Here is a 25,966-nt window from a genome sequence, read left to right as displayed (position 1 = left end):
TTCTTGTTATTTATTTCTAGCTATTTTCTGTAAAGTTTTGTGCATAGCATTTCTGCATTTTAAATGTGACTTAAAAATGTATCACAAAAATTACCATTTTATTGTTATTTATTTCTGTGTATATGGCTGCAGTTATACCATGGCTTTAATGTGTGTGTGTGTGTGTGTGTGTGTGGTGGTGGTGGTGGTGGTGGCAACGCTTGCACAGGTACCTGCAGAGTGCAGAAGAGGGCACTGGGTCTTCTGCAGCTGGAGTTACAGGTAGTTATGAGATGTCCAGTTGTGAATGCTGGGAACCAAACTCAGTCATGCGTAAGAGTAGTGCCTGTTCTTAACCATTGAGCCATCCTTCCAACCCCTTCTGCACATTTTTCAATTACATACTTGAGGAGCTTCTAGCTGAGTTCCTTATGTAGTCCAGATACTAAACCCTCATGAGACAGGCTATTCTCCACCATTCCATAAAGGGCTTCTTCACTGTTGAGTATTTAATGCACCCAAGTTTTAAATTTTGATGGACTTCAATTCATACATTCAATTCATACATTGCCCTGATGCTTTTTTCATTCTAACGATTTATCCAGAAAGTTTCTCCAGCTCTCCTCACTGTCAGCCACCAAGTAGTGATTTTGTTACCTTTCATTTGAAACAATTTTTCTTTTCCTTGTTTACTATTCAGGGTTGCCAACAGAATAGCAAATAAAAGCAGCTATAGCACATTTCTTTATTTTGCTTAAAATTCTAAAACAAACTGCCTCCATGTCTCAGCAGCGAGCATAATGGGTGCCGTGAGCTGGTAAGTACTGTGTACTAGGTTGGGGATGTTTCTTCTATTTGTCCTTTTCTAAGATATTTCTTACCCTTGTATGCATGTTTAAATTTTCAGTGGATTCTGGTTTTGTAAAATTCTCACCCTAAGTTTTTGAGCCAATTAAATGGATTCAATCCATCATACTATAAATCTATGTTAAGTTATAATACTATGTCTGTTGAGGACTGGCAGTTTTTGTCTCCAGAAGAAAGACCTAAGCTCCGGAGCAGACTTAAGACTGAAAACGAAGACGCCACGTCCTTTTAAATTTTTCAAAGCTTAGGCCTTAGCTGGGCAGACTATCAACTAGCTCATCTGGTTAACCCATCCACCTAGCCCCATCCAGACACGTAGCCAGCTCTCCTCCCAGGCCCACCATCATGCTGTCTTCCATGAAAGGGACCTTCCTCTTGTCCCCCCCTTTCTCAGGAATTCCCACCTTCCACTCCACCCCCTCTCTCTGCCCAGCTAAGTGGCAAGTCAGAGTTTTGCTGACAGCTGGTACAGCCACACAATACACAAGCTAGCCCTCTACAGAAGTCCTTGACTTGTTGGAATTAAACAAACAAGTGTGGTCACCATGTATCTTCCGGGGGCTGGAGAGCTGGCTCGGTGGGTAAGAGCACTACCTGAAGTTCAGTTCCCAGCTACCACATGTGGCTCACAACCCTCTGTTATGGGATCTGACTCAAATACATAAAGACGTCCTTTAAAAAAGATTTACTAGCAGAGCCTGGTGGCGCACGCCTTTAATCCCGGCAGAGGCAGAGCCAAGGGGATCTCTGTGAGTTCAAGGCCAGCCTGTTCTACAGAGTCCAGGACAGCCAAGGCTACCCAGAGAAACTCTGCCTCGAAAAACCGAAAACAACAACAAAAGCATGTTTCCTTTGTGGACAGTTGTTGATTTCTTTTCCACTATTTTGTTTAGATTTCATTTATGTCTATGTGTGAAAGTGGCTTGTCATGTTCCTTTTTTTGTTTGTTTTGTTTTCTAACTTGTTGGCACCAATATAATTAAAGCCTGAAAAACAAAGCAGAAATGCTTATTAGTTTTTCTAGAACCTGAGACTTTTTCTATAATACTGGCATTTTTCTTTTTTTGAATGTTTATTCACGCAAAGCCACTCAGGCCCAACTGTTTCTTTTGTGGAAAGATATAGTTTCCTTAGTGCTCCAACCCCCTGAAAATCAGTTTCCTGATGCCCCACTCAGTCTCTGTCCTTCTGGGAGATAAGGCTTTGATATTTGCCATGGTTGGCCTCAAACTATCTATGCTCATGCTTTCAGCCTTCCCAAATATCTGGGTTTTCTACTCCATCTGGAACTGGTTTTCGCGAGCATTGCTGCATTAGGAATTTGTTCACGTCAACGAAGTTCTCAGTACCCAAATGCATGGAACCTTCTTTTATGGTTACTGATTTCTCAGAGAATATAATCTATGTCATATGGATTGTCTTCTGGGGCTTTTTATGTGTTTACTAAGGATGAAATCAGTAACGGATATATTCAAATCTATAAAAATAATTTTATTATGTACAGATGTGTGTGCATTTGGGGGGTACATGCATGTGTGCCAGTGCACCGGCACCTGTGCACACACGTGTGCGGAGGCCAAAGGACGGTGTCCTCAGCAGCGGTACCTCTTTGGAGACCGGCCTGGCTCTAATCAGTTAGGTGAGCCTGCCTGGAGAGGGAGTCTCAGAACTACTCCCAGCACGGGATTACAAGCACGTTCCACCGCACCTGGGGGCTGAACCTCGTCCTCGTGTTTGCAAACCATGTGCTGTTCCAAGTACGCCATCCCCCAACCCTTACACTGAATTGTCTACATGCTTCATTTTTATCTAAGTCTAACGGCTATTGAGAAAAGCGTGCTAATAGGCTATTTATTGTGTACTCCTCAATTTTTACTGTGCTCTTAATTCCTTACATATATACGTTATGTATATATTAATTCATTACATATACAGATACAGATCGTATCAGAGGACAGCCTGCAGGAGTTTATTCTTTCTTCCCACCACGTGGGCCCAATGCGTAAGATTTTGGTTATCAGGCATGGTGGCAAGTGCCTTCACCCACTGAGCCAGCCCACAGGCCCACTGATTTTAATTTTTAATTTTTTTTTTTTTTGGTGGGGGTGTCGAGACAGGGTTTCTCTATGTAGCCCTGGCTGTCCTAGAATTTGCTCTGTAGACCACACTGGCCTCAAACTTACACACCCACACCTGCCTATGTCTCCTAAGTGCTGGGACTAAAGGAGTGCGCCACTGCTGCCCAGCTAATTTTTAAATTTTATAGTCAGTTTATTACTAGGTACGATCAGTGTAGAATTGTTCATCTTTTTATCTTTGATAAGCTGTATCTCTGGCAAGAACTCTTTAAAATTGAAATTAAACATATATCACACAAAATCTGCCTTTCTTTCTTGCTTTTCTTTCTTTCTTTTTTTTGAGACAGGGTTCACAGAGATCTACCTGCCTCTGTCTCCCAAGTGCTGGGATTACAGGCATGTGCCACCATGCCCGGCTCCAAAATCTACCATTCTAATAGAGTTAATTATATTAAATTATAATACTAACACAAAATATAGTATATTTAAGCATATAATTTAATCTAATTTTTTCTGATATTTTTACCTCAAAATTCTTTTCCCAAGATTAATATGCTTTTACTAAATGTCTTTTAATTAGTACTTTGCTTGCTGTGTCCTTTTTTAACTCTTAATATTCCATTTTTCTGTCTTTATTTCTAGCTATCTCAGAATCTGCATGGGACCAGAATTACTTTAGGTTCTGGCTTATTTTTCTCATTTTATTCTATATTTTGGCATTTGGCATTTGGACAATTTTACTGCTTGAATCAATTCTCTTAGTGGCTGCCTCCTAATTTCATATATATTTTAATATATATGTAATTTAATAATAATGAACAATATAAAATGATAGAAGATATTGTTTATATAATAATTACATGTACATATACATGGAAGTGGGGTCACAATGACAGCCTTATCTATGCCAGGAACTTCATTGGTGCTTTTGTACTGAAAGGCTCATTTAGACCTGGTAACAGTCTTATGAATTAGGTGTCACGGTCTCAACTTTAATGAGCCTAAAACTTAAAATGTGGTACAGAAAGTAAAGCCTACAGAACCAGCCACCTCAGCATGTCTTTTTCCTTTCCAGCCACAATCCAGCTCCTCAACAGTGAAGTTACTTAGGGGAAGAATAAGGGAGAGTAGGAGGAGCCTAGAACAATGTAGCATTCTTCAGAGCAGCTGGAGAAAGACACCCACGCCTGGTGTGGGACACCCAAGTATCGCAGTGGCTGAGGGGCGCTGTCTGCATGGGGAGTGGGAAGTGATCTGCACCTTAGCTGTTGCTCTGGGTGTTACTGAGCTAGGCTTGTTTCCTCTGGCGGCCATGGACCAGCCTCCAAGACACTGATTTACTTATTTTTTTAAAGTTCTGAGCTCATGTCACTGTGTTTTCAATGAGCCTCCAGCTAATTCCTCGAACAGCACACTCTTCAGCCAGGGTACATGATGACAGGCCCTGACACCTGGGAGCATGACAGCCTACCAGAAAAAGCTCAAGATTGCTGCCTTTGAGGCGGCTCCTGTCATTCCACTTCTAATTACCCCCTCTGGAACATCATCCTGAGCTCCGGGCCTTGCCATCTGAAAGGATTCAAGCAGAAAAGTACCCTGAGTGGAGGCCCTTGATCCAAAGCCTATTAAATCTTCCAATAAGTCTGGAATCTACTGTATTTTAACATGAACACTTTATTCAGTAGCATAAAATCCTTTCAATCGAATCATGCATGTCTTGACCAGTTTCACGTAACAGCTGCATTAGCTGCATCTTATTTTAAGCCCAGGAAAGCCAGTTACTGATAACCAACTATCATTACCATTATTACTACTATTTGTGGGTTTAAATTCACCCATGCTTATCAATTCCACCGAATGCACCATGTCCCAAGTCTTCCCTCATTATAATTTACTTTTCCTTATAGTATTATCCTTTCTTTGTTCCAATAGCAATTGATTTTTTAAACAACAGATTTACTTTTTCCTTAAAAAAAAAATTTTTTTTTGCCCTAAATAGATTAGCCAGGCACAGAATTCTGCAACAATCTATTCATTCTTCTCTTTAAGTCCTTCCATTGTCTCTTACCATTTCCCATCTTTTATCTATGTTCACTGTTCTGTATCCTCAGAATCTTCCTCAGATTGATTTCTCGAATTTTCTTTCTAGCTGCCTCTCACTTGCTGCTTAGCCCTTCAGTAAGCTTATCCTTAATTGGTTTTTTTTTTTCTTTTTCCAGGAATTCTATTTAGCCTCCTTTTTCATATTTGCTTGTTCCTTTAAAAAATAAAAGTAAAAATTAAAAATAAAAACCCTGATAGCCTGATGTGGTAGCTTACACCAGTGGTCTTACCACTCAAAAGAGGGTCATGTAGGAAGATCAGAGAAAAGGTTTTGAGGCCATCTACCTCAAACACAACCAATGACCTCCTCCTATCAAACAAAACAATTATTTTTATATTTCCAAATTTATTTCTTTAGCTACCTATCTACCTACCTACCTACCTACCTACCTACCTACCTATCTATCTATCTGGCTGGGTTCCTCTGTGTAGCCTTGGCTGTACTGGACTTGCTCTGAAGACCAGGCTGGCCTCTAACTCACATTGACCCACCTGCCTCTGCCTCCCTTAGTGCTGGGATTAAAGGTGTGTGCCACTGTGCCCAGCTACTTCTTTAATATGTTAAAATATTAACACAATGTTTTCTGAAGTTCTTGATCTGTTAGTTTCCTGTTTTTAGTTGCTGGTTCTCCTTCAGGATTTGTCCTGTGACTGGGTTTTCCCGTTAGCAGGGCCTGTGTTCTGTCCTGAAGCCACACAGAGTCTGAGCTGTTAGGCAATGCTGCCATGAAGAGATTTTGGGGGGAGGAGGCTATGTCCAATAAGAACGCCCCTGGGCGTAGTGCTGTGTGACAGATTTTAAAGGAAATGTGCTGTTTCTGTACTGACCGACGTGATAGCATCTGGAGACACATATTTTTATTACATGTGAGAAACTCATTTTAAATTTAAATTTTAACTTAAAATTAAATAGCCACACATGTCTAATGACTACCATACTGGAATGTGCAGTTTCATTTCTCTTGATTAAATGCTTGCATTACTTTTAATTTATTTTTCCTTTTGAGACAGAATCTTCCTACATAACTCTAACTGGCCTGGAACTTGCTATGTAACCCAAGCTGGCCTCGATCTCACAAAGATCCACCCTACTCTCTCCCCCAAGTGCTAGAATTAAAGGCGTGACTATATAACCTGTTGGTTAAAAGTTACACTGGATACTTCAACTTAGCAAACACAGCTTCAGGTTTTCAGTGCTCCAACCTCTGGGGAGCAGAGTTTCTTTTTCTAGTTCCCGTTTTTTTAAGGAGTCGAGGATCCGAGTTCAGTTCCCAGCACCCACATGGAGGTTCACACAGGCATACACACATACACATATAAATAATAAAGAAACCTTGTCATGGTTCCTTGTCTTGCAGTTGCCTCACTTGTAGTCTTGGTCACCATTAGCCCCTGCTGGTGTCCTTGGGCTGAGTCTACCCGTGAGCACTGGGCATGCAGCTCCAGAGCCCTCAGCAGTAAGGACCTACACCCAGGAATGCAAGCTCCTGCTTCCTGCAGCTTCTTGTTGACCTCTTTTCACTGGAAGATGTCAAATGATTCTCGGTCTGAAATATTCCCTTTCTTGTTGTTAATCACGAAGGAATTTTATTATTAACATAACATAATGTTTTATCATTTTGATGGTCTGGGTCCAGATGAATAGAAATATCAAGGTGTGCCTGGCTAATCATCCATGCCCTGGGCCTATTGGATCTTCTAAATATCATCTCTCGGCCTTCCCGTTAGCCACTTTCTGAGATTCTTGTTAGCTGGAACTTCTTGGTACACCCCGGGCCTTAGGTTTTTTATCCTATGTGAGACAAGTGCAGACACTTTCTCACCTAGTGCTCAGCTCATACTTTCAGTCTTCACTGTGAACACTGCTGATCAGCCCACCACTGAGTTTCTTTTCCTTTTCCTTTCTTCCCGCTATTACTATTACTGGTGGTGGTGGTAGTGGGTCTTTGAGACGGGGTTTTTCTGTGTCTCCTTGGCTGTCCTGGAACTCACTCTGTAGATCAGACTGTCCTCTAACTCACAGAGATCCGCCTGCCTCTGCCTCCTGAGGGCTAGGGTTAAAGGTATGCGCTGCTACACTTGGCTCTGATTTTTTTTCCCCTTTGGGAGTCTAAACTTGAGAGCTGGAGAGATGGCTTAGTGGTTATTAATATTGGTGCCTCTTCCAGAGGACCCAGGTTCTATTCCTACACCCACACGATGGCTGACAGTGCCTGTAACTCCAGCTCCAGTGGATCTGATGCCCTCTTCCAGCCTCCCCTGACACCAGCTACACAGGGTGCACAGTTATACATGCAGACAAAACATTCACACACATAAAGTGAGATATAAAGTCTTTGAAAGTTTAATTATTTTTAGGAGAAAAACTGCTCTTATCTCTCAAAGGACTAAATGTATTTTTTGGAGAGGTGGGATGGGTTAGTGCATAGAGGCACTTTCACCCAGACTGACCACCTGAGCTCACTCCCACAGTGTGGTAGGAAAGAAATGACGCCTGGAGTTGTACATATACACACACAGACACACACACACACGGATGACACAGATAGACAGACAGACATATACATTCACACACACTTTCAGATATTGTTTTATTTATTCTATTAGTTCTACATCTGAAATAAATGATGTTACCTTCTCCGCATGGCTGTGTGCCCCTCCTTATGAGTGATTTTGATCTAAGTGCTAAACTTTGTAGCCAGAGCTTCCTGCTCAGGCGGGCCCACTCTGCTGTAATGCCTTCTTGGGGCTGAAGCGTAGGTGCTGTTCTCAGTGAGCATGCAGGAGGGACAGAAGGTAGGTGCTCATGGAAAAGGCTGTGGTCTCCTAAACAAGAGACTTCTCTCCCAGGCACTGCAAACACCTGGGACACCGCCCTGTCTCTCCAGCCCATGCTCCTATACCACTACACCATGAGAGACGCCTCTACGGCCAGGCACAGTGCCAAAGTGGCTTTATCGCTTGTCTTGAGCCCCTTGTACCCAAAATGCAACCAACTACCATTTCCAAGTGGAAAGTCTTCCGGTGTTGCAGCAGTGGCAGCAGCGGCGGTAGCAGCGGCCGCAGTTCCTTGCTCTGTACCGTGGTTTTCATCTGCGTACAGATACCATCAGCTTTCCACAGATATTCTGCAGGTAAGGTTTGCCTTCCTTTTTCCTGGCTAGTATGTTTGCAAATGCCTTTTTCAGATCCTGATTTATCAGGTCTGAGTATCTGGGATAAAACAGAGAGGCTACAAGGTATGTTCTCAGGCCACCATCTTGAGATGGAATCCTCACGTAAAAATAGACATTTTTTTAAAAGTTTGCTCTTAAACAGTAAAAATCAGAATTGCTAAGCTCTAGCTTCACTCAACTAATAAAGCTATAATTTTTAATGACTTATGTATGAGAGAAATGTAATTCGTGTAATTTTGTTAATCTTCTGAGATTTAAGAGTGTTAGCTCCCTGACAAGAAAATATGACTAAAGAATTAAATATAATTGGTTCACATACAGCTTCTGAAACATGTCTATACAAATTACAAAACTCGTTTCCCTACAGCAGAAGCCACTGCTGTCCCACCTGCTGCCACAGCCGAGGCTCAAGAAGAGCCGCGTGTCCCCCACTGCTCAGCAACACCCTTCAAGTTTCCCTTTCAGAAAAGAAAGGGTGAAAAACTTGCTGGAACTCAGCATCCACAGAAACATTCCCATGCAGCCACAGGAGCCAAGGCAGCACTCATTCCCGGTCAGGACATCCCTGGGCTGAGAGGATCCTGAGGGTGCCGCATTAAACACTGCCCCTTTAAGACTGAAGAAGTTGTGAATGCATACAGGCAAAGCTTGGGGCCAGACGACTCCTGAATGAGTCGTCACATCAATGTGACATGAACGAGAAGTCCTGAACTGATCCCTGCAATGTCTTGAGTGGAGGCTGGTATCCAGCAGCACACACCAGGTAAGCACAGCCCAACCACTGCAGCACCCCATAACACAACAGTCTGGATTTACAGACAGAACTTCCTTTCTCTGTGTAAAAAAAAAAAAAATTGTAAGCAAAGAGAATACAGATTTATTAAGGAAAAGAAAAGAAGTCCTGTAAGTGAGAGGGGATCCAAAGGAGGAACTGCCCTTGCTGTAGTTTAACTGATAGTTCATATTCTCATTTCTTTTGTTGCTGTAAAGGAGAATTTAAGATACTATATTAGGAGGCTGAGAAGATCGGTAAGTGGATAAAAGAGACTACCATGCAAACATGAGGCCCTGAGTTCAGTACTGGAGGAGCGGGGCAGGGAGACAGGAAAACAGGAAACCCAATGGAGCCACTGGCTGGCCAGCCTAGGAAGGACATATATCAGTGAGCTTCAAGTTCAGTGAGAGACACTGTCTCAAGAGCATGATACAGCAGGACGTGTGACATACTTCTCTGGCTTCCACGTGCTTGTGTGTGGGTACACACATACCACAAAAGCACCATGGGCAAATGCCAGCAAACAGCAAAGTAATAAGGCCTCATCACACTAAACAGTTTTACTATGGAAAATGCTCAGGGAGTCCATTCCTAAATGCATTCACTACAAAACTGTATACATCACATGAAAAGATAAAAAAGAACCGCTAACGTTATATTTGGAAAAGAAGAAAACTGGAGACAGGTTGAATGCCCATTAGCAAGGGAGCAAGCAAGATCTGGTATATTTGCAGAACTGAATTCTAGACGGCACTGAAAATTAACAGCCAGCTAGGGTGGCACATGCCTGTAATCTCAGCACTTAGGAAGTAGAGACAGGAGGGCTATTACACATTCCAGGCCAGCCTGCTCCACAGAGTAAAATATAAAATTTTAAAAAAAAGTTTTTTTTTTTAAGGTAGGAGACATAGGCTGGGAAGATGGCTCAGCAGGTAAAAATCACTTGCTGTGCAAATCTAATAGAGTTCAATGTCCAGACCCTATGGCAGATATGGAGGAACAGTATCTGAAAACTATACTCTGGCCTCTTCTCAGACACAGGCCACGGTACAAATGAGGGCTGAAGGGATGGCTCAGTCAGTAGATTAGATGCTCAGAGAGCGGGGAAGGCAGGGAGGGGACCCTGGGGGCTTACTAATCTAGCCTGATGCTTCCGAGACCAGTAACAGGTCCTATTTCAAAGGAGAGAGATGGTGTTCCTAAGAACGACACCCTGAAGGTTGTCCTCTGCCACGCGGTGCACCCACACACGTGTGCACACCCCACACATGTGTGCACACCCCACACACGTGTGCACACCCCACAAACGTGTGCACACCCCACACATGTGTGCACACCCCACACATGTGCATCAAATGGTGCAACAAAATATTTAAATAGTGTAACTTAATAAACAGAGTTTCCCCTCACCTATTACTCTAGACGGTTCTAGACAGGTGGGGTCGAGGAGTGCCCCTCAGTGTCAGAGCACTTGTCTAGAAAGCACTGGGAATGAGGTTTAATCCCTCTCTCTCTCTAACACACATGCACATACTATATTACATACCTCTTTTCATAGTTCTACATATAAATCTAGTTTGATGACACAGGATTCGACATTATTTACATATTAGAGTAAAAAAATTTAAGAAATTATTTTTATGTGTACGTGTGGTTTGCCTGCATTTCTATCCATGCACCACATGGCTGCCTGGTGCATTCAATCTCTGGTGCTAGAGATACAGATGGTTGTGAACTGCTATGTGGGTGCTGGGAATTAAACCGAGTCCTTCAAAACTGTGCTCCTAACCCCGAGCTAGCTCTCCAGCCCCCGTAGTAAACACAACTATTTCACTACTGATTGAAATTATTACTCCTTTCTTTTAGCTATTCTAAATTATGCTGATGACAACCTCATTCAACAATTCTAGTATGTTTGGTGAACCTGTGATTTTGGGGAGACTCTTACATGGAAAGTTGCTGGGTACAAGGTTATATACAGTTTGAGATTTGTCCTTCAGACTTAACAATTTACACACTATACTAGAATCCTGAAAGCTTCTCTTCTCTACCTGCTGCCAATCCTGGACATTCCTAATATCTTGCATCCTTCTGCAAGTGGGTTGGTATAACATGAACATTTTAATGACCACAAATCATTTAAAACTGGAACAAGTGAGAAACCCTAAACTTTCCTAATGTTTTTAATCAGCACTGAGAGGGGTGCCAGGTAATTAGTCTGTGAAGGCTGGTACCATAACATGCTAAAGACTACTGGTCCTGACAGGATATGCGGATAAATTAACAGGCAATAAGAGATGATCCTAATGATACATACTTGGAAAAGTTATTCTGTGTGCTATGGGCAAACCATGAAGGGATGGCCATCAGCCTGGGCAAGCAGGAAAAGAAGTGATCGCTGAGCTAATTTTTATAGGATGCAGAGAATTTGGTAAAGAAAAGCTGGAATGGTGGGGAAGAGAGGAGATGAAGGTAGCTAGGACACCAGATTCAAAAACATAAAAGAAAATACAGTATGCCAGGCAACTACAAATAGTTTCATACTGTCATACTGCTGACTGTGAGTAAAAGAAATAAAATTCCCAGACCAAAGACACAACTGTAAAAGCTTTCAAAACATCACACTGTGGTAAACTTGTTTTGGAAAGTGCTCTAGCCAATGCTGAGCAGACAGCTGCCTGGCTTTCCTGTGCACTCACAGAATGCGTGGTGGAAAAATGAGGCCAAGTGAAATCAGGACTTTCTGGACTGACAACCAACAGGTACAGGCAGCTGAAACAAAGGCCGCAGGGTCACAGTCCCAAGGAAGCACATCCCAAGCAGCGCTGTCCCAAGAAAAGAAGGCCAAGAATGGGGTCCGGAAATCGAAGAAGATCTTTATGCTTCTGTGCCTGGTCCTTGCACCCTCAGCACTAGTGAACCAAGTCCAGGGCACAAGACGCTCCGCCAGCACAGCTGCCCGCTGTCTGCCTATACCAGACTGCCACAGACACTGTAATGGGTCTAAGGGGGGCACAGCCTACAGCAAACTGACACCACACACAGTGCACTCTAAGTCAGCAAGTGAAGACCATCTCTACTGCTTAGCACCCCTCTGACAAGGTGCCTGTCAAACAGGTCCGAACATGAGAAATTTGGGGGCACTTGTTTGAAAAACAAAACAGACACCCCTGCTTCAACCCAGACCCACTAAATGAGGATTCCCAGAGGTGGGGCCTGATTATTTAATGAGCAGTCCTAGGGATCCATTGTGGAGAAGGTTGGGAAACAGTGCTTTAGAAATTCTTGCTACCAAGTTAGATATGTAACTGAGAGAGATGCAACCACTGCTTCCTAGAAGCAAGTACAATTACCTCCTACAAGTCCAAAAAATGAATGGAAAAATGATTAGAACTGCTTATGAATGGAAGAGCAGGTAAGACTTTGAGACGGAAAAGCCCATAAGGTCAGTGACTAAGGCAGTCAGAACCTACATAAGAAACACACAGCCGTGGAATTAAGAACTGGAAAACTTACCAGTGTCAGGCATCTAAAACCTGGATCTATGGAAGACCTTTCCTGGAGAAGAAACAAGGAGAGAAAAGGGCTCAGGAGACAACACTGGAGGAGACAGTGTCAACTCTACTGAAGGTGAGCCAAAGGTCATGTGGGTGCTTTTATAATTGGACACTAAGTGAAGATGGACAGACAACAAACTGGACACTAAAAGGAAATCATACGGAGAGCACCCAGTTAATGATTTATTTGAGAATCTCCCCTACATCCCTGTATACGGGTCTTTGGAAGTCCTAAGTAGACAGTAGCAACCACTGGTGGACTTGAGAAAGGCAGACAGTAAGACAGAAAGGCAGACAGTTCACATGGCTGAGTCATAAGGGAATGCTGGGCTCTCACACATGGAAGAGGGTATACACCCTCCAGCCTGGCTCTGGTGGCCACCTGTAGGAATCAAAGAAGATCCTGTGTTGCAGAAAGGCTGTGGGTGAGTGATGACAGCAGGAGGAAACTGCTCATTTGAAGGACAGCTTGGTTTCGGCTCCATTTCCCTGCAGACTTTGCCATTTCTTTGCTCTAAGAACAACCCCCACACAGTTGGGAGGAGGGTCCTCCATTGTTCTATAAACTACGGTTCACTCCTTTCCTTGAGAAGCACCATCTTTTCAAACAGCTGGATCCATGGTAAATGTTTTGCTTTCAAACTCAGCACTTTTGCAGCTGTAACTAACTGGATTTAAGAATAAATAGTGATGCCAAATATCACAGCAGCGTTGGGCAATGTTCAGAAATTGACAAAAACGGTATTTAAAACATCTCAAGCTGATAACTGTGGCCAGGGTATCTCCACCTCAGACGGTATTAGAAAGCTCAAAGTTCTAAATGAGGGTTATTAGCCAATGAGACAGTCTCAGCTCTGTCCATTCTTTTATTTGACCCCCTTTCCTACAAATCCTCAGTGTCCAAACCCTCCTACTGGGGTGCAGATGTAAAGTAGACATATTTAGAAATAGAACTGCTAGATCACACAGCAATTGTATTCACCACACCAAGGACTGTTTTAGTTACTGTTCTATTGCTGTGAGGAGACACCATGACCAAGGCAACTTATTAAAGAAAACATTGACTTAGGGTTACTGGTCCATTGTCATCATGAAGGATGTGGGCAGGCAGGTGTGGTGCTGGAGAAGTAGCAGAGGCAGTGCATGTACCTGAGCAGTGTCATCACAACCCAGGTGCGGGGCCCATCCTCACAGTGCAGAATATGGCACTGAGTCAGATGGACAGGCAGCCCTGCTACTCTTTTCATTTCAAACACTGAAGCCCAAGTAATTCCGTGGCTACCACTTTAATAAAACTTAGCAAGAGCTGTCTAAAGGTATCCTCTACTCGAGGGAGCAGTGACCAAGGCACCACTTCCCTAGTGGAGGAAGTACAGGCCAGGCAGGCATGAGGCAGAAAGTCTTTATTGAGCTCACACCAGGAGTCCACTGGTCTCCAGAACCTCTGTGAACTCACTGATTTTGATCTCCATGTTCTTTCCTCCCTGTTTCCATAGCTGCAAGAGCTGCTTGTTCTTCTGATAGTGGATCTTGGCCTTTTCCTGCCGCTTCTCCTCAAGAGTGGCTGTCACTGCCTGGTACTTCTACCCAACCTCATGAGCCAGATGCCCCAGGTAAGCAAACTTTCTGGTAGGCTTCAATGGCATAACCTTGAGGGCAGTAGGGACCACCACCTGCTTTCTCTTGTCATAGGGTGGAGGGATCCATCCAAACCTTGAGGCGTTCTAGGGCAGTGTGGCCTCTCTTGGTCTTGTGTGGCAGCATGCATCGCACAGTGTGCTAAAATTAAAAAAAAAAAATGCAACTCAGGCCTCGGAAGTGGTAGAGGCCTCCAGAGGGGTAGGCGTTCATCTGCTTCCAGAGAAAGGCCAAAGACTTTAACTTGTTTCTGTAGAAATTTCCAGAAACGTTGATGCCCTCACAGTCTACAACCACCACCTTCTGGCCCAGTAGTGCCTGCTTGGCCACAGTAGCGACCAGGTGGCTCAGAAGATGGCCTTGGCCATCCAGCACTGGAACCTGCCCCTCCTCCGCCATCTTTGGCAGCTGCCTGGGAAAAGTCGATTTTTTAAAGTTTTGATGAAGTCCAGTATATCCACTCTTCCTTTGCCAACTGTGTTTTTGCTGTCACTTGCTGTCTAACTGAAAGTCATGAGGAACTTGCACCTGTTTTCTTCACAGCGTTTTAGCTCTCATACTTAGGCCACTGATCTACTTAGTGTGTGTGTGCCGTGTGCCAGGGTGTAAAGCAGACAGCAGTGGTGAACACCAGCATCCTCCTCTATCTTTCTGCGTCTTATTCCTTGAGACAGGAGCTCTCAGCGAGCCCAGAGTCCACAAGTTTTGGGGAAGGTTAGTGGCTAGCAAGCTGTATCAACCATCCTACCTCAGCCTCATTCCCCTCAAGTGCAAGGGGATGGGGGTGGGGCGCTAAAAGGCAAGCATGGCCGCAGTGGTCTGTTTTTGTTTTAATGTGGGTGCTGAGATCTGAACTCAGTTCCTCATGCTTGTAGAGGAAGCTCTCTTTCTCACTGAGCCATGGTCTGCGATCTAGTGTAAGTTAACTTTGTATTTTCTGTAGAGGAGGGGTCCCCCTCCTTCTCCCGAGTGTGGACACGGGCTTGCCACAGCCCTCCATGTCTGAACTGACTACTACATTAACTGTATTCACTACAGTAAATGGTGTCCTTGTGGGAAAATAGAGTGAACTCGGAGGTTCCCTCCCAGATGCTTAACTCTACCCCGCTAATTCATGTGTCCATCTTCATGCCAGCGCTATTCTGTCCCTTTATTGCTGCGTAAGTAAGCAGGTTTTGAAATCTGGAAGTTGTTGGCCTATCAGCTTTGTTTGGAAATTTGGAAGGGGCCTTCTGTATTTCCATATGAGTGTTAAGATCCGCTTAAGGAACCACACAAGCGTGCAGCTGAGGCTCTCAGCCGGACGGATGATCTGTGGAACATCTCAGGGAGTGCGGCTCTCTGAACCCATGCTGCTCTCCTGACCCATGCACCCAGCGCGTCCTCCTGCTTCCTTTATTCTTCTCTCAGCAATATTTTATGATGTGTCGTAAAAACCTACTATTTCCTTGGTTAAATTTATTCCTATTTTGCACTTTTTGGTTCCTTTTTCTTGTGTAATTACCTCCCCTGGGGGGGGGGGAACCTTAATTATGATGTTGAATAAATGTAGCGAAGTGGACATTCTTGTCTCATTCCTGATCTTACAAAAAAAGTGTCCAGCCTTTCCCCATCATGCGTGATGCTTGCTCTGGGTCTGGTAGGAAAGTGTCCAGCCTTTCCCCATCATGCGTGAGGCTCACTGTGAGGCTGACAGGCTGGAGAGGCTCCCTTCAACTCTCCTCACGCACTTTTGGTTGGTTCCTCCCCATCCCTGTTCTGAGACAGGGGCTCACATGGTGTAAGCTAGCCTTTAACTTCCTCTGCAGTCAAGGGTGATCTTGATCTTCTAATCCTCCTGCCTCTACCACCTGAGTGCTAGCGCTGCAGTCATGCCACCGTGCTCAGTTTATGCGGTTCTAGAAACTGAACTCGGGGACGCCTGCAGGCTGGCAAGCACTATAGACTCTCTGAGCTACATCCCAGCCCACAATGTTTCTCTTTTAATCATAAAAAAATCAGGTTTTGCCAAATTCCCTTTTTACATTTATTAAGAAAATCATGACGTTTTGTACTTTATTCCGTTAACAGCGGTTTAGCTTCATATTGATATTGATTTTATTGAATTTTTCATATTGACTCATCTGCAAGCCTGTAGCAATTCTCACTTGGTTACGCTATATAGAGTTTTATGCTCACTTCACTGTGGCAATACTTTACTAAGGTATTTTGCATGTTAGTCTATTTTTTGCTTTTAATACTTACTTTAGTTTTGGTATCATTTAAACTCTTATAAAATGAGTTTGGAAGAGTTCTGGTCTCATCTCTTTTAGAAAATATGTAAATCATTGTTAATAATTATTTAAATCTCTAATAGAACTCACCAACAAAACATTGAGGCCTGATTAGTTAGTCTTGTCCCCCATCTGCCTCCAGGGTCTCATGCAAACCAGGGCTGGCCTGGAAACTGCCATGTACCTGAAGCTGGCCTTGAAGTTCTGATCCTTCTGCCTTAACCTCCCAAGTACCTCACAATCTTTATGAGAAAGACTCTGACAACTAATCTCTTTCCTTGCTACTCCTGCTCAGATTCTCTGTTCTGAGTGAGGACTTAGCTCAGTCCTGCGTTGCTGGGGTTGGAGATGGTAGCTGGCAGGAACCGGGGGCCTGAATCAATGCAGCAGCTTGCTGGTGGCCCTTTCTTATACAGCTACCCATCTTCTCGTCACATCACATTCTCTTGCTCTCCAAAGAACCACACCTGATATCATCATTGTTCCTTGTTTTAGAACTTACGGTTTTTGCTGTTTGTTTCACCTCTTCTCTTTTCAATGGAAACTCCATGAAGGCAAATCTTTCAGCTCACCCCAGGAAAAGCCCGGCATGGACAACAGTGTCAACTAAGAAACAGGTACCTAGTAAGACTCTACTGAATATGAACTCATGAGCAAACCTAGAAGCAGAACATGAACGAGAGAGCCATCTCAAGGCTTTTCTCTCTTAAGCAGGAAATGGTGTGCTAAAAGGGAGGAGACTGCTTACAACCTGGGGACTTCTTAAACTGATGGCTTCGCAGAAAGGAGAAAGATGGTCTGAGAAGTGACGACATCCAGTGCTAAGAGGCACTTAGGAGTGATGACGAATGCACAGCCCCACTAATTTATACTATTACATGGCTTTCTTAGAGAACAGTGACTAATTATCCAGGACGTTCACTGGCAGGAGGGATGGATTTTTTAAAATAGTCACATACCAGCCCTGGGGAGATAGCTCAGTCAGTGAAGTGTCTGCCATGCAAACCTAAGCACCTGAGTTTTAGCTCCAGAGCCAGAAAATAAAAAGTTAAGCACCACAGCACATACATGCAACCCCAGCCTGAGGAAGGCAAAGACCAGCGGGTCCCTGAGGCTTGCTGCCAGTCGGCACAGCCTCGTCAGTAAGTTTCAGGACAGTGACTCCACCCCATAAAACAAGGCGGACAGCACCTGAGGAATGACACTCGGGGTGACCCCGGCCTCTACATGCACATGCGTGCATTCCCAGTAAACTACACAGATGTTCACATATCCAAAGGAGTTAACGGCACAAGAACATGAATGTCTAACATGGACAAGGAGAGAAGTGAACGTACTGACAAACACTGGACGCGCAGTGGTGAATGGGCCTGAAACATGAGGGAGACTAGAGGATGACCTTAGTGAAATCAGAGAAATGAATCGGGAATGATAACAGGTTGTCAAAAGAGAACTGCTAAATCAGTGACTCAGGAAGCAGGCTAGATGGGGCAAAATGTCCAGCATAATTGTGGGGCAGATGTTTGAGGCTCAGTGGAGGAGATCATCGGGGCTGGAGAAGTTCAGAGACTGCACAGCCAAGGATTTAAAAGGCTTAACTCCACAGACAGTAAAATTACCAGAGAGAGAACAACGATGTGGAACCAATCCCCTGGAGCAAAGGGGCATGACCAGAAAGTCGGAAATAACTGCACTTAGAAGAGGGGAGCAAATCTGACATGTGCCTCAGAGTAGCATCTTGATTTTTTCTAAGATTCTGTTTTAATTAAGAGATTCCAGGCATAACACTCCAGAAGCAATACATTGAAAAGGAAGGAAAAAAAAATCACCAGAGTGACCAACGTGAGGAGAATTAGAAATTCGCCTCAATGCTCACTCTCGTGTAGCCACTCCCCTTGACCATGGGTAGAACTGTGAATACACCAAAGTAGCAGTCCTTTAGATTACATAACACTACGTGGCAAAAGGCAGTGCACCCCAAACAGTAGGAGAGGAAATCACAGAGATGTGCTGACTTGGTCTTGGAGGCAGTGAATGTCCTTTCTGTAAATGGCCTATGTAAGCTTCAAGGCAAAAGACGGCAGGTGGGCTACGAACAGGAGAGCTAAGACCAGAGCTACAAAGAACTGTATCTTGCCAACAACCACTGGGTTGGCAAGATTCCCCCGGCCCTCAAGCCTGAGATCGTGACGGCACTTGAGCCATGGCTGACACCTTATGTCAGCTCAGAGGGGTCTGGAGGTGCGAATCCAGCCATACTGTGCCTGGACTTCTGACCAAATCTGCAGTGCCTTGTCACACAGCAACAGAACGCTGAAACAGTGAGCTCAGGCCCCAGTTTACCGGCAGTACTCCTGGATGGGGGCTGTGGCTGCTACTGACTAGCACCCCCTTCTTTCACTCTCAGCTGAGTCCAGTGTACAGGATAAGTCACAGGGCCACCTTAACAAAGACTTGACCTGTCTCCCAAATGCTCAAGTGGGTGTAAACAGTAACTGGCAAGCCAGCAGGAGCTATAGGGGAAGTAGGGCTCTTACAGGGTGCCAAGTTTCCATTCAGATGGAGTAAAAGGAACTTCTGCAGGAGGTGGGGCTGAGGCAGCTTGCTGACTAAGGAGCTGGAGGCCTAGCGAGGCCTGAGAGCACAGCAGCAGTGCTGGTGTCCAGCAGAACACTGACATGGCGGCTTCCTTTACTGCTCCGACAACAGACACAGAGGTGGTTTCAAGGGGTCCCCGGGCACTAAGCCAAAAAAACTGGACTTTGTAGATTTGGTTCTAGGTTTCTTCAGGTCTATGTCCCACTTCCTACTTGAGGGGATGCTATTTTATGCTTTAAAAAATAGAGCCAGGGATGGAGAGAGATTAAGAGCACGTGTTGCTCCTGTAGAGGATCTAGGATCACAACTATCTATAACTAAACTTTCAGGGGACCCGACCCCTTCTGCTGAACACCACAGACATCAGATCAGGCATGCAAGTAGTACACATATGCAAGCACAACACTCATACACATGCAATAAAATCTACACACACACGTTTCCATACCGTCCAGGCTGTGTATAGTGGTACATGCTTTTAATCTCAATAGACCTAGGGGATCTCGGCGAGCCTGAGGCCAGCCTGGTCTACAGAGTGAGTTCCAGAAAAAGAAAGGAAAGAAATAGAGAGAAAGAAAAAGTTTAAACTGCTTCTGATGAATCTGCCTCCTCATAGGATTAATGCTACAAAAATTATATATGAAGTGATCGTTTATATTTTTAAAGCAGTAATACTTGTTTAACATACTGTTAAGCAAAAAGGACTTCCATGTTTTGAAGGGGATAAGATTGTTCAGAGGTGCAGTCTGCCACCTGCTGGTTGGAAAGGTGAATTTTTCAGGTCACTCCCCTAGTTACGTAACTAAAAACATTCTACAAGAACTGCATAGTAGGCCTTCTGGTGTTGGTCACCTTGGTTTGCCTGTGGTATATATGCAAGATTAGAGTCTCACAACAGCGTAATGCAGCCATGACCATTCAGGCCTTTACAGCCATTGAAGCAGGACAGTCTCCCCAAGCATGGTTGGCTACCATAAAAAGCCAAAATGTTACGCTCAGGATGCGAGGCTAAGCACTGCACTCAGGGTCAGCCGCTTTGGACCCAGAAAAGAGCATGTCTGATTGCATGCGGTTGATGCCCTAGGTCCCGCCTCTGAGAAAAAGGTATCAGACGGGTCTGATGCTCTTTGGGTGGATGACACCTAAATGAACATCAGTACAAAGTCCCAATTTATTTCTAATATCAGAGATCAGACCTCTACTCTTGCCTGATGCGTCCAAAACAAAAAGGGGGAACTGTAGAGAACTGCGTAATGCCGCGCCTGAAAGATGGAGCTGGTTTCCGCCTTCCACCTTCCCGATGGTAAGTGCTCTCTGTCACAAACAACTCCACATTTGGCTAAGGCTGAGGATCTGGCTTGCTTCCGTGTATGTGGACCTATCTGCATTGCCCACGTGGCATGCTGGGGTTGGCTACCCAGAGGCTATTTTAAGCTGTGGCCTGGCTTTCCCCAGGGTCAGATGATTGTTCAAGGTTCCTGAATAAACTGCATTAAAAAAAAAAAAAAAAAAAAAAAAAAAAAAGAACTGCATCGTAGTCTAAGAATGTTTGCATCAATTCTCCCATCCTTCCTCAATCCCCTCTCCATGTAGAGTAACACTGGAAGCCAATCAGATTGACCCTGGTAAAGTGGAAACTAGGGTAGACTGAGATCTGGATGGAGCCAGGAAGGCAGTGGATGAGAAGTCTTTCTACAACTCCCTACATGTCCTCTATCCACACAGCCTTGGCTGGCCTGGAGCTTTCTATGTAGACTAGGCTTGCCCCTGCCTCTGTAGTGCTGTAAAGGACTGCTTAAAAGTAAAACTTAGCACGAAAGCATGCGCATCTCTGTGGTCACATTAACCAATACGAGGGAAGCCCTGCCTGAATGGAATGTGGTGGGCTGTACTTACCAAACAGAAACTGGCTAGAGACAAACTGCAATGAGCTCTCTTCCTGCCACGTGCAAGCCCACCCTTCCACTAGCCTGCTTCTGGGGCTGAAGTCCCGTGTCTTCCCTTGTCCTGCGCTGACCTCAGTGACCTCAGTCCCAGCCCAGGGGATATGGCAGAAGTGCTGCTGCTCTCTCAGCAAGGCAAGGGCAGGCAGCTCTGCCCAGCACACCTGTACCACTTGCTCTCCAGATGCCTCTCCCACAGGCAAAGTCTCCTCAAACATGGCTGTCAAGCATGAGGGGCACACAGCACATGAAGAGGCCACACGTGGCTGGATTCTAATAAGCATTCCAGCTGTGATGGGCCTTCCAGACATCTCAAAGAAACAGTGAGCATGAGAGTGAAGAAGCCTCGGGTTCTTAAAGTGACATCAACGTACCTTGGCATTTCAGCCATCCCAATAAGGGACCCAGCAAGCATGCAGCAGAAAACAGCCAATCCCTATACCCATGGTTCTCAACCTGTGGGTTGTCACCCACTTGGCAAATCTCTATCTCCAAAAATATTTACATTACGACTCATAACAGTAGCAAAATTACAGTGATCCTGTAACAACAAAAATAATTTTATGGTTGGGGTCACCACAACCTAAGAAACTGTACTGAAGTGTCACAGCTTTAGGAAGGTTGAGTAAAACTGCACTATACCTTGCCCAAATAACTCACACGGAATCACGGGTGTAACTGGGTAATTATGGTGTTCTATGTCACTGAATTTTGTGTGTGTGATTTATTATACAACAGAATACTACCAAATGTTACAGCACTGCAGCTCTAATGGCATGAACCAAGTATTTCAGAGGGGATGGCCTAATTCCCTTGCAAGCTGGACTCCTTGCTTCTAGGTTGAGGGGCCTCTGCCCTTCACTCACTCCTCACCTTAACCCACTCTTCAGTATGGTGGAGAAAGATGTGAACATGCCCACCTTCGCCCATCCTGTTCCTTTTTTCCTGGGGTCTGCAGATTTCACAGCAAGACCTTTCTCTTCTGCTTCCCTGAAGCAGCATTCAAGATCTACCCCGCCAGCAGGTGCACGAGGAGGGAAGCGCTCAATTCAGAGGCCACTTCCAAGTCCACTAGACCCTGTCGATCAAAACGTTTCCCTACAGCCTGCCATCAGCCTAACTCCAGGCTGAAATTAACAGCGGAGTACGACAGGGGGAGAACGGGGTGGGACTGGTCTCAAAAAGAACTGTTTTCAGAAGTAGAGTCGGAACCAGGCACAGTACAAGCCTTCAGTCCCACCTTGAGGTGAAGGCAGAGGGCTAGGCTATCCAGGGAAACCCTGCAAAGAGGTGGGGAGACTGCTAGGAATAAATGTCCACTTCAAGAAATGTCTGTGTTTGTGGTCTTTGTCTTTCTCTCCCCAGCCTCCCTCCCCCCTTTTTTTTTTCTAGATGGGTCTCACTATGTAGCTCTGGCTATCCTGGAATTCACTCTGTAGACTTAGGCTGGCCTTGAATTCAGAGAGACCCACCAGCCTCTGCCCCCCAAGTGCTAGGATTACAGGCCTGTGCCAGTATGCTGGGCTGCCTTTCTTGGTCACTTTAATTAGGCTTTTGTTACACACACACACACACACACACACACACACACACCTCCAAAGAAACTGTTCCTGTGCCAAACAATCCAAACATTAATGAATAAAGCATGTGACAGGAGTTGATCACTCATTCACTTAATGTTATACATTATTGCAATTTAAATCTATGCATTAAGCGTAAGTCTACCTCAGACTCAAACTATAGACTCATGCCCAGGGGCCTACTCAACCACTCAGAAGACCTGACAATGGCCAACCAGAGCCTGGCTCACATGCTGGCAGCTCTCCCCCGACTCATGCTACCCAGCCCGGAGGCTCCCTTACTACTCTGTGAATGAGCAGGGCGCTCCTGCCCCAGGGCCTTCAGTCTTATCACTCCTGCTCCTCCCCAACAGGGGAGTCTTTGCTCCTCTTTCCAAACAAGGCCCTGTGACTTCTGTATTCAGTCTCTAAACCCCTCACCCTATACCCTGATTCAGCATCTTCATTCCCTGTGCGTCCTAGGCAAGCTGGCAGAGGGTTTCCATCCATCCAGACACCAGCCTCCTTCTGTAAAAGACTCTTTCTTGCCTCACCTAGTTCCTTTAGAGGCATTTTCATTAGGCCAGTGGTTATTGGCAGGATAGGGTAAAGACAGTGAGGGTAAAGAAGGAAAAACCTGCTTTAAGCCGCCTTGGCTAAGACCTAATATCCGCTGGTGAAAACTGGCCACGAGGACGTATCTGATCGCAAGGAAGATGAGTTATGTAAATGAGTTACCTAGCTGCCCAGCTAGAAAGGAAAACTAGCTAGAAAGTGAGGACTATGATCACGAAGTGACCCAACACAGTTGACTCATAGCAGACACAGGAAAGGTCCACCATCCACTTGGTCAGTGCAGCTAAGACCAAGTGTATGGCACAGTCTTCCTCAGGACTGTAGGCGACTCCTGGGGATGCAATCCTGACCTGCACCTTCTCCCACTCCCAAGATACGGCAGGAGAGAAATGGGAATTTCATGTTTGCTCTTTTTCCTTCTTTCCGGTTTTGGTTTCTTTGTTTTGGCAAGGTATCAGGTAGACCAGACTGGCCCCAAACTCCTTATTCTACCTCCCAGTGCCGGGATTAGAGCACGGCACCACCGTATCTGGCTGTAAATCTCTTCTTTACCCCTGTGGCCAAGTGCGCCGTGACACGCCCTCTTTTAAGAACACATCACCTTGATAATGCACTCATCACTGTCCCTTGCTGGCATCAGCACAAGTTCTGGGTTTTCTAACGTGATTGTCTAGCTCAAATAATCAAAGGCCTTTTCAGTCCAGGCTCGTGGATTCTTTGCCAACACGATTCTCTCAGAAACACAGTGGGCCTTTGATCTACGTGTTTCCTCATTAGTTCTGTGTGCCAGAAACTACAGCTCTCTCCTGGACCTTACTTTCAAGACTGATTTATTTTTCACATGTCTCTCCCTTCCAGCCCTCAGGAGCCACCGAGGAAACACATGAAGCAAGGTCCCGACGTTGTCCAACAGGGTCACCTGGAAACTTTGAGAACCATCTCCACACAGATTCCATGAGCTTCAACCCTACAAACAGAACTCTACAGACAGCTCTTAAATCTTGTCTTTTCAACTGGGTATACCCACTAGGCTTTGTAAATATTCCCAGTTCTCATCTCTTACTTGATAGTGTCCAAAGAGAGCCTCTTTCTCCTTATACTGCCCCAGTTGTCAGAACTTTCATTGCTTTTATCTTTGCTTGTAAACCAGCCACTTCTCTCCTAAGCCCGTCTCTTCCCTACACTGTCATACACTGGTGGCACAGTCACACCACGATCCTTGCCAACACTTGGCTCGGTTGGTATGAGGCTCTTTCAAGGACCTCTAATGACAAACTGACCAATTTGGTCACAGCTGGATCACATGACCCGTCTTCCCCTCCATCATCTGACTCATCTGCTCACTGGTGTACTCCTATATGTCGGGCAACACCACCCACTTTTAAGTTTTATTAGTGATAGTACTATAAGAAAAACGAAAGCTTTAATCATTTAACACAAGGGCTTTTTCTGTTTGTTTGATCTGGTGTGTATGTGTGTGTGTCCATGTGTGCTGGAAATTGGACCCACTTGCAAATACCAGGCAAGCGCTCAACCACTGAACTACATCCCAGGCATTTTCACTTTTATTTTGAGACAGGCTCTTGCTAAGTTACTCATGGTAGCCTTGAAGCTCCAATCCCCCTGCCTGAGTCTCAACAGCAATGGAAACACGGTTCTCATCATGGCCCTATCTCACGCCACTGGGTTGACATGTGCTCCTCTCTACCCCCACCATTCACGACAGGTCCAGTTTCCTGTTGTGTAACTTTCTACTGGGTCCCAATGGAACCCTCTGAAGTGAAGAAACACAGGACAGAGGAGACACTACCATTAACTGTCACTGTGGAAAGACAAATCACTGTCCCCATTCCATTGGTGAGAACTATTTACATGGCCCCACCCATGTGAAGTTGGAGAAAGAGGTGTGGAAAGCAGTCTGGATACCCAGCAGGTGTAAGAAAACAGGGGCACCAGTAAGCCCTCGCAATCGCTTCATATTCTAAACCATTTTCAGGAGGGCAGGGATCTTTGACTGGTTTGTTTGTGAAGGTATCCCTGTACTGACTACAGAAGTAAGCACTCAAAACATCTTTTGAATGAATAAATGATGCTTGAACAGAAGAAATATTGGGTATAGTACCATAGAGCACTTTTGGGGGAATGAAAGTAAATTAAACAGACTGAGGTCCGAAATACTGAATTGTTACTTTTTTACTTAAACAAGGCATTAAACGGAGACTTTGGGAAAATAAAAACAATCTTACAAATACTGAAACATTCATATATCAAATCTACAGTGTAAATTCTTTGACAGTATAAATTCTGCTGCTGAAAACATAGAATCATTCATTTAAAATATTGGCACAGACACAGTGGGAAACATTCAAATAACTTAACATTAGACTGATGCTTGCAATACGGCTCGGCAGTAGAGCCCTTGCTTTCCATACATAAAGAATGCCCTCGGTTCAATCCACTGTTCACCAAAAGAAAATTAGGTGCCAGGCCTGGTGGTGCAAGCCTGTAATCCCAGCCCTCAAGGAAGCAGAGGCAAATGGATCTCTAAGAGTTCAAAGCCAGACTGGTCTACAAAGTAAGTCCAGGATGGCCAAGGCTACACAAAAAAAAAAAAAAAAGGAATCAAACATACACACACATGCTCTCTGCCAGTACACATGTGCCATTCCCAGGCATGCAATCCATCAAAGTTCAAAACTGACCTAGTTACGGTACCAGACGCAAAACTATATATGAGCTGAAAATCTTACCTTACTATAAAAAAGAGCAATTCGTAAGTCAGAAAAAAAACACAACAAAGATGAAGTAAAAATGAGAAATATTTAGAAAGAAAAATCTTCACAG

At 44.7% G+C, this 25,966-nt stretch overlaps 1 protein-coding gene and 1 long non-coding RNA gene across 15 annotated transcripts in view; one reads left to right on the top strand and one right to left on the bottom strand.

Annotated features, from left to right (window-relative positions):
- Positions 1 to 25,966, bottom strand: part of Dtnb (dystrobrevin beta) — a 201,574-nt gene that overhangs the window by 100,516 nt on the left and 75,092 nt on the right. The window contains exon 9 of one of the 13 annotated variants that reach the window (XM_060365215.1): positions 14,132 to 14,314. The exons of the other annotated variants lie outside the window; for them this stretch is intronic. Coding sequence (XP_060221198.1) covers positions 14,222 to 14,314 — 93 coding nt within the window. The 3' untranslated portion in view covers positions 14,132 to 14,221. Of the gene's footprint in view, positions 1 to 14,131; positions 14,315 to 25,966 lie in introns of those variants that run through there. 13 annotated transcript variants of the gene reach the window in all.
- Positions 8,792 to 24,562, top strand: LOC132646703 (uncharacterized). Of its 2 annotated transcripts, XR_009584960.1 has the most exons (4): positions 8,792 to 8,966; positions 14,032 to 14,148; positions 16,942 to 17,063; positions 23,981 to 24,562. It is a non-coding gene; the product is annotated as an uncharacterized LOC132646703 (long non-coding RNA). The 2 variants fall into 2 exon arrangements; XR_009584959.1 differs by lacking the exon at positions 16,942 to 17,063 and having other exon boundaries at positions 8,842 to 8,966.

The sequence above is a fragment of the Meriones unguiculatus genome, chromosome 1, assembly GCF_030254825.1.
Source record: "Meriones unguiculatus strain TT.TT164.6M chromosome 1, Bangor_MerUng_6.1, whole genome shotgun sequence".
NCBI lineage: Eukaryota > Metazoa > Chordata > Mammalia > Rodentia > Muridae > Meriones > Meriones unguiculatus.
The sequence above is the reverse complement of the archived record's forward strand: the minus strand, read 5'-3'. Positions and strand labels throughout refer to the sequence as shown.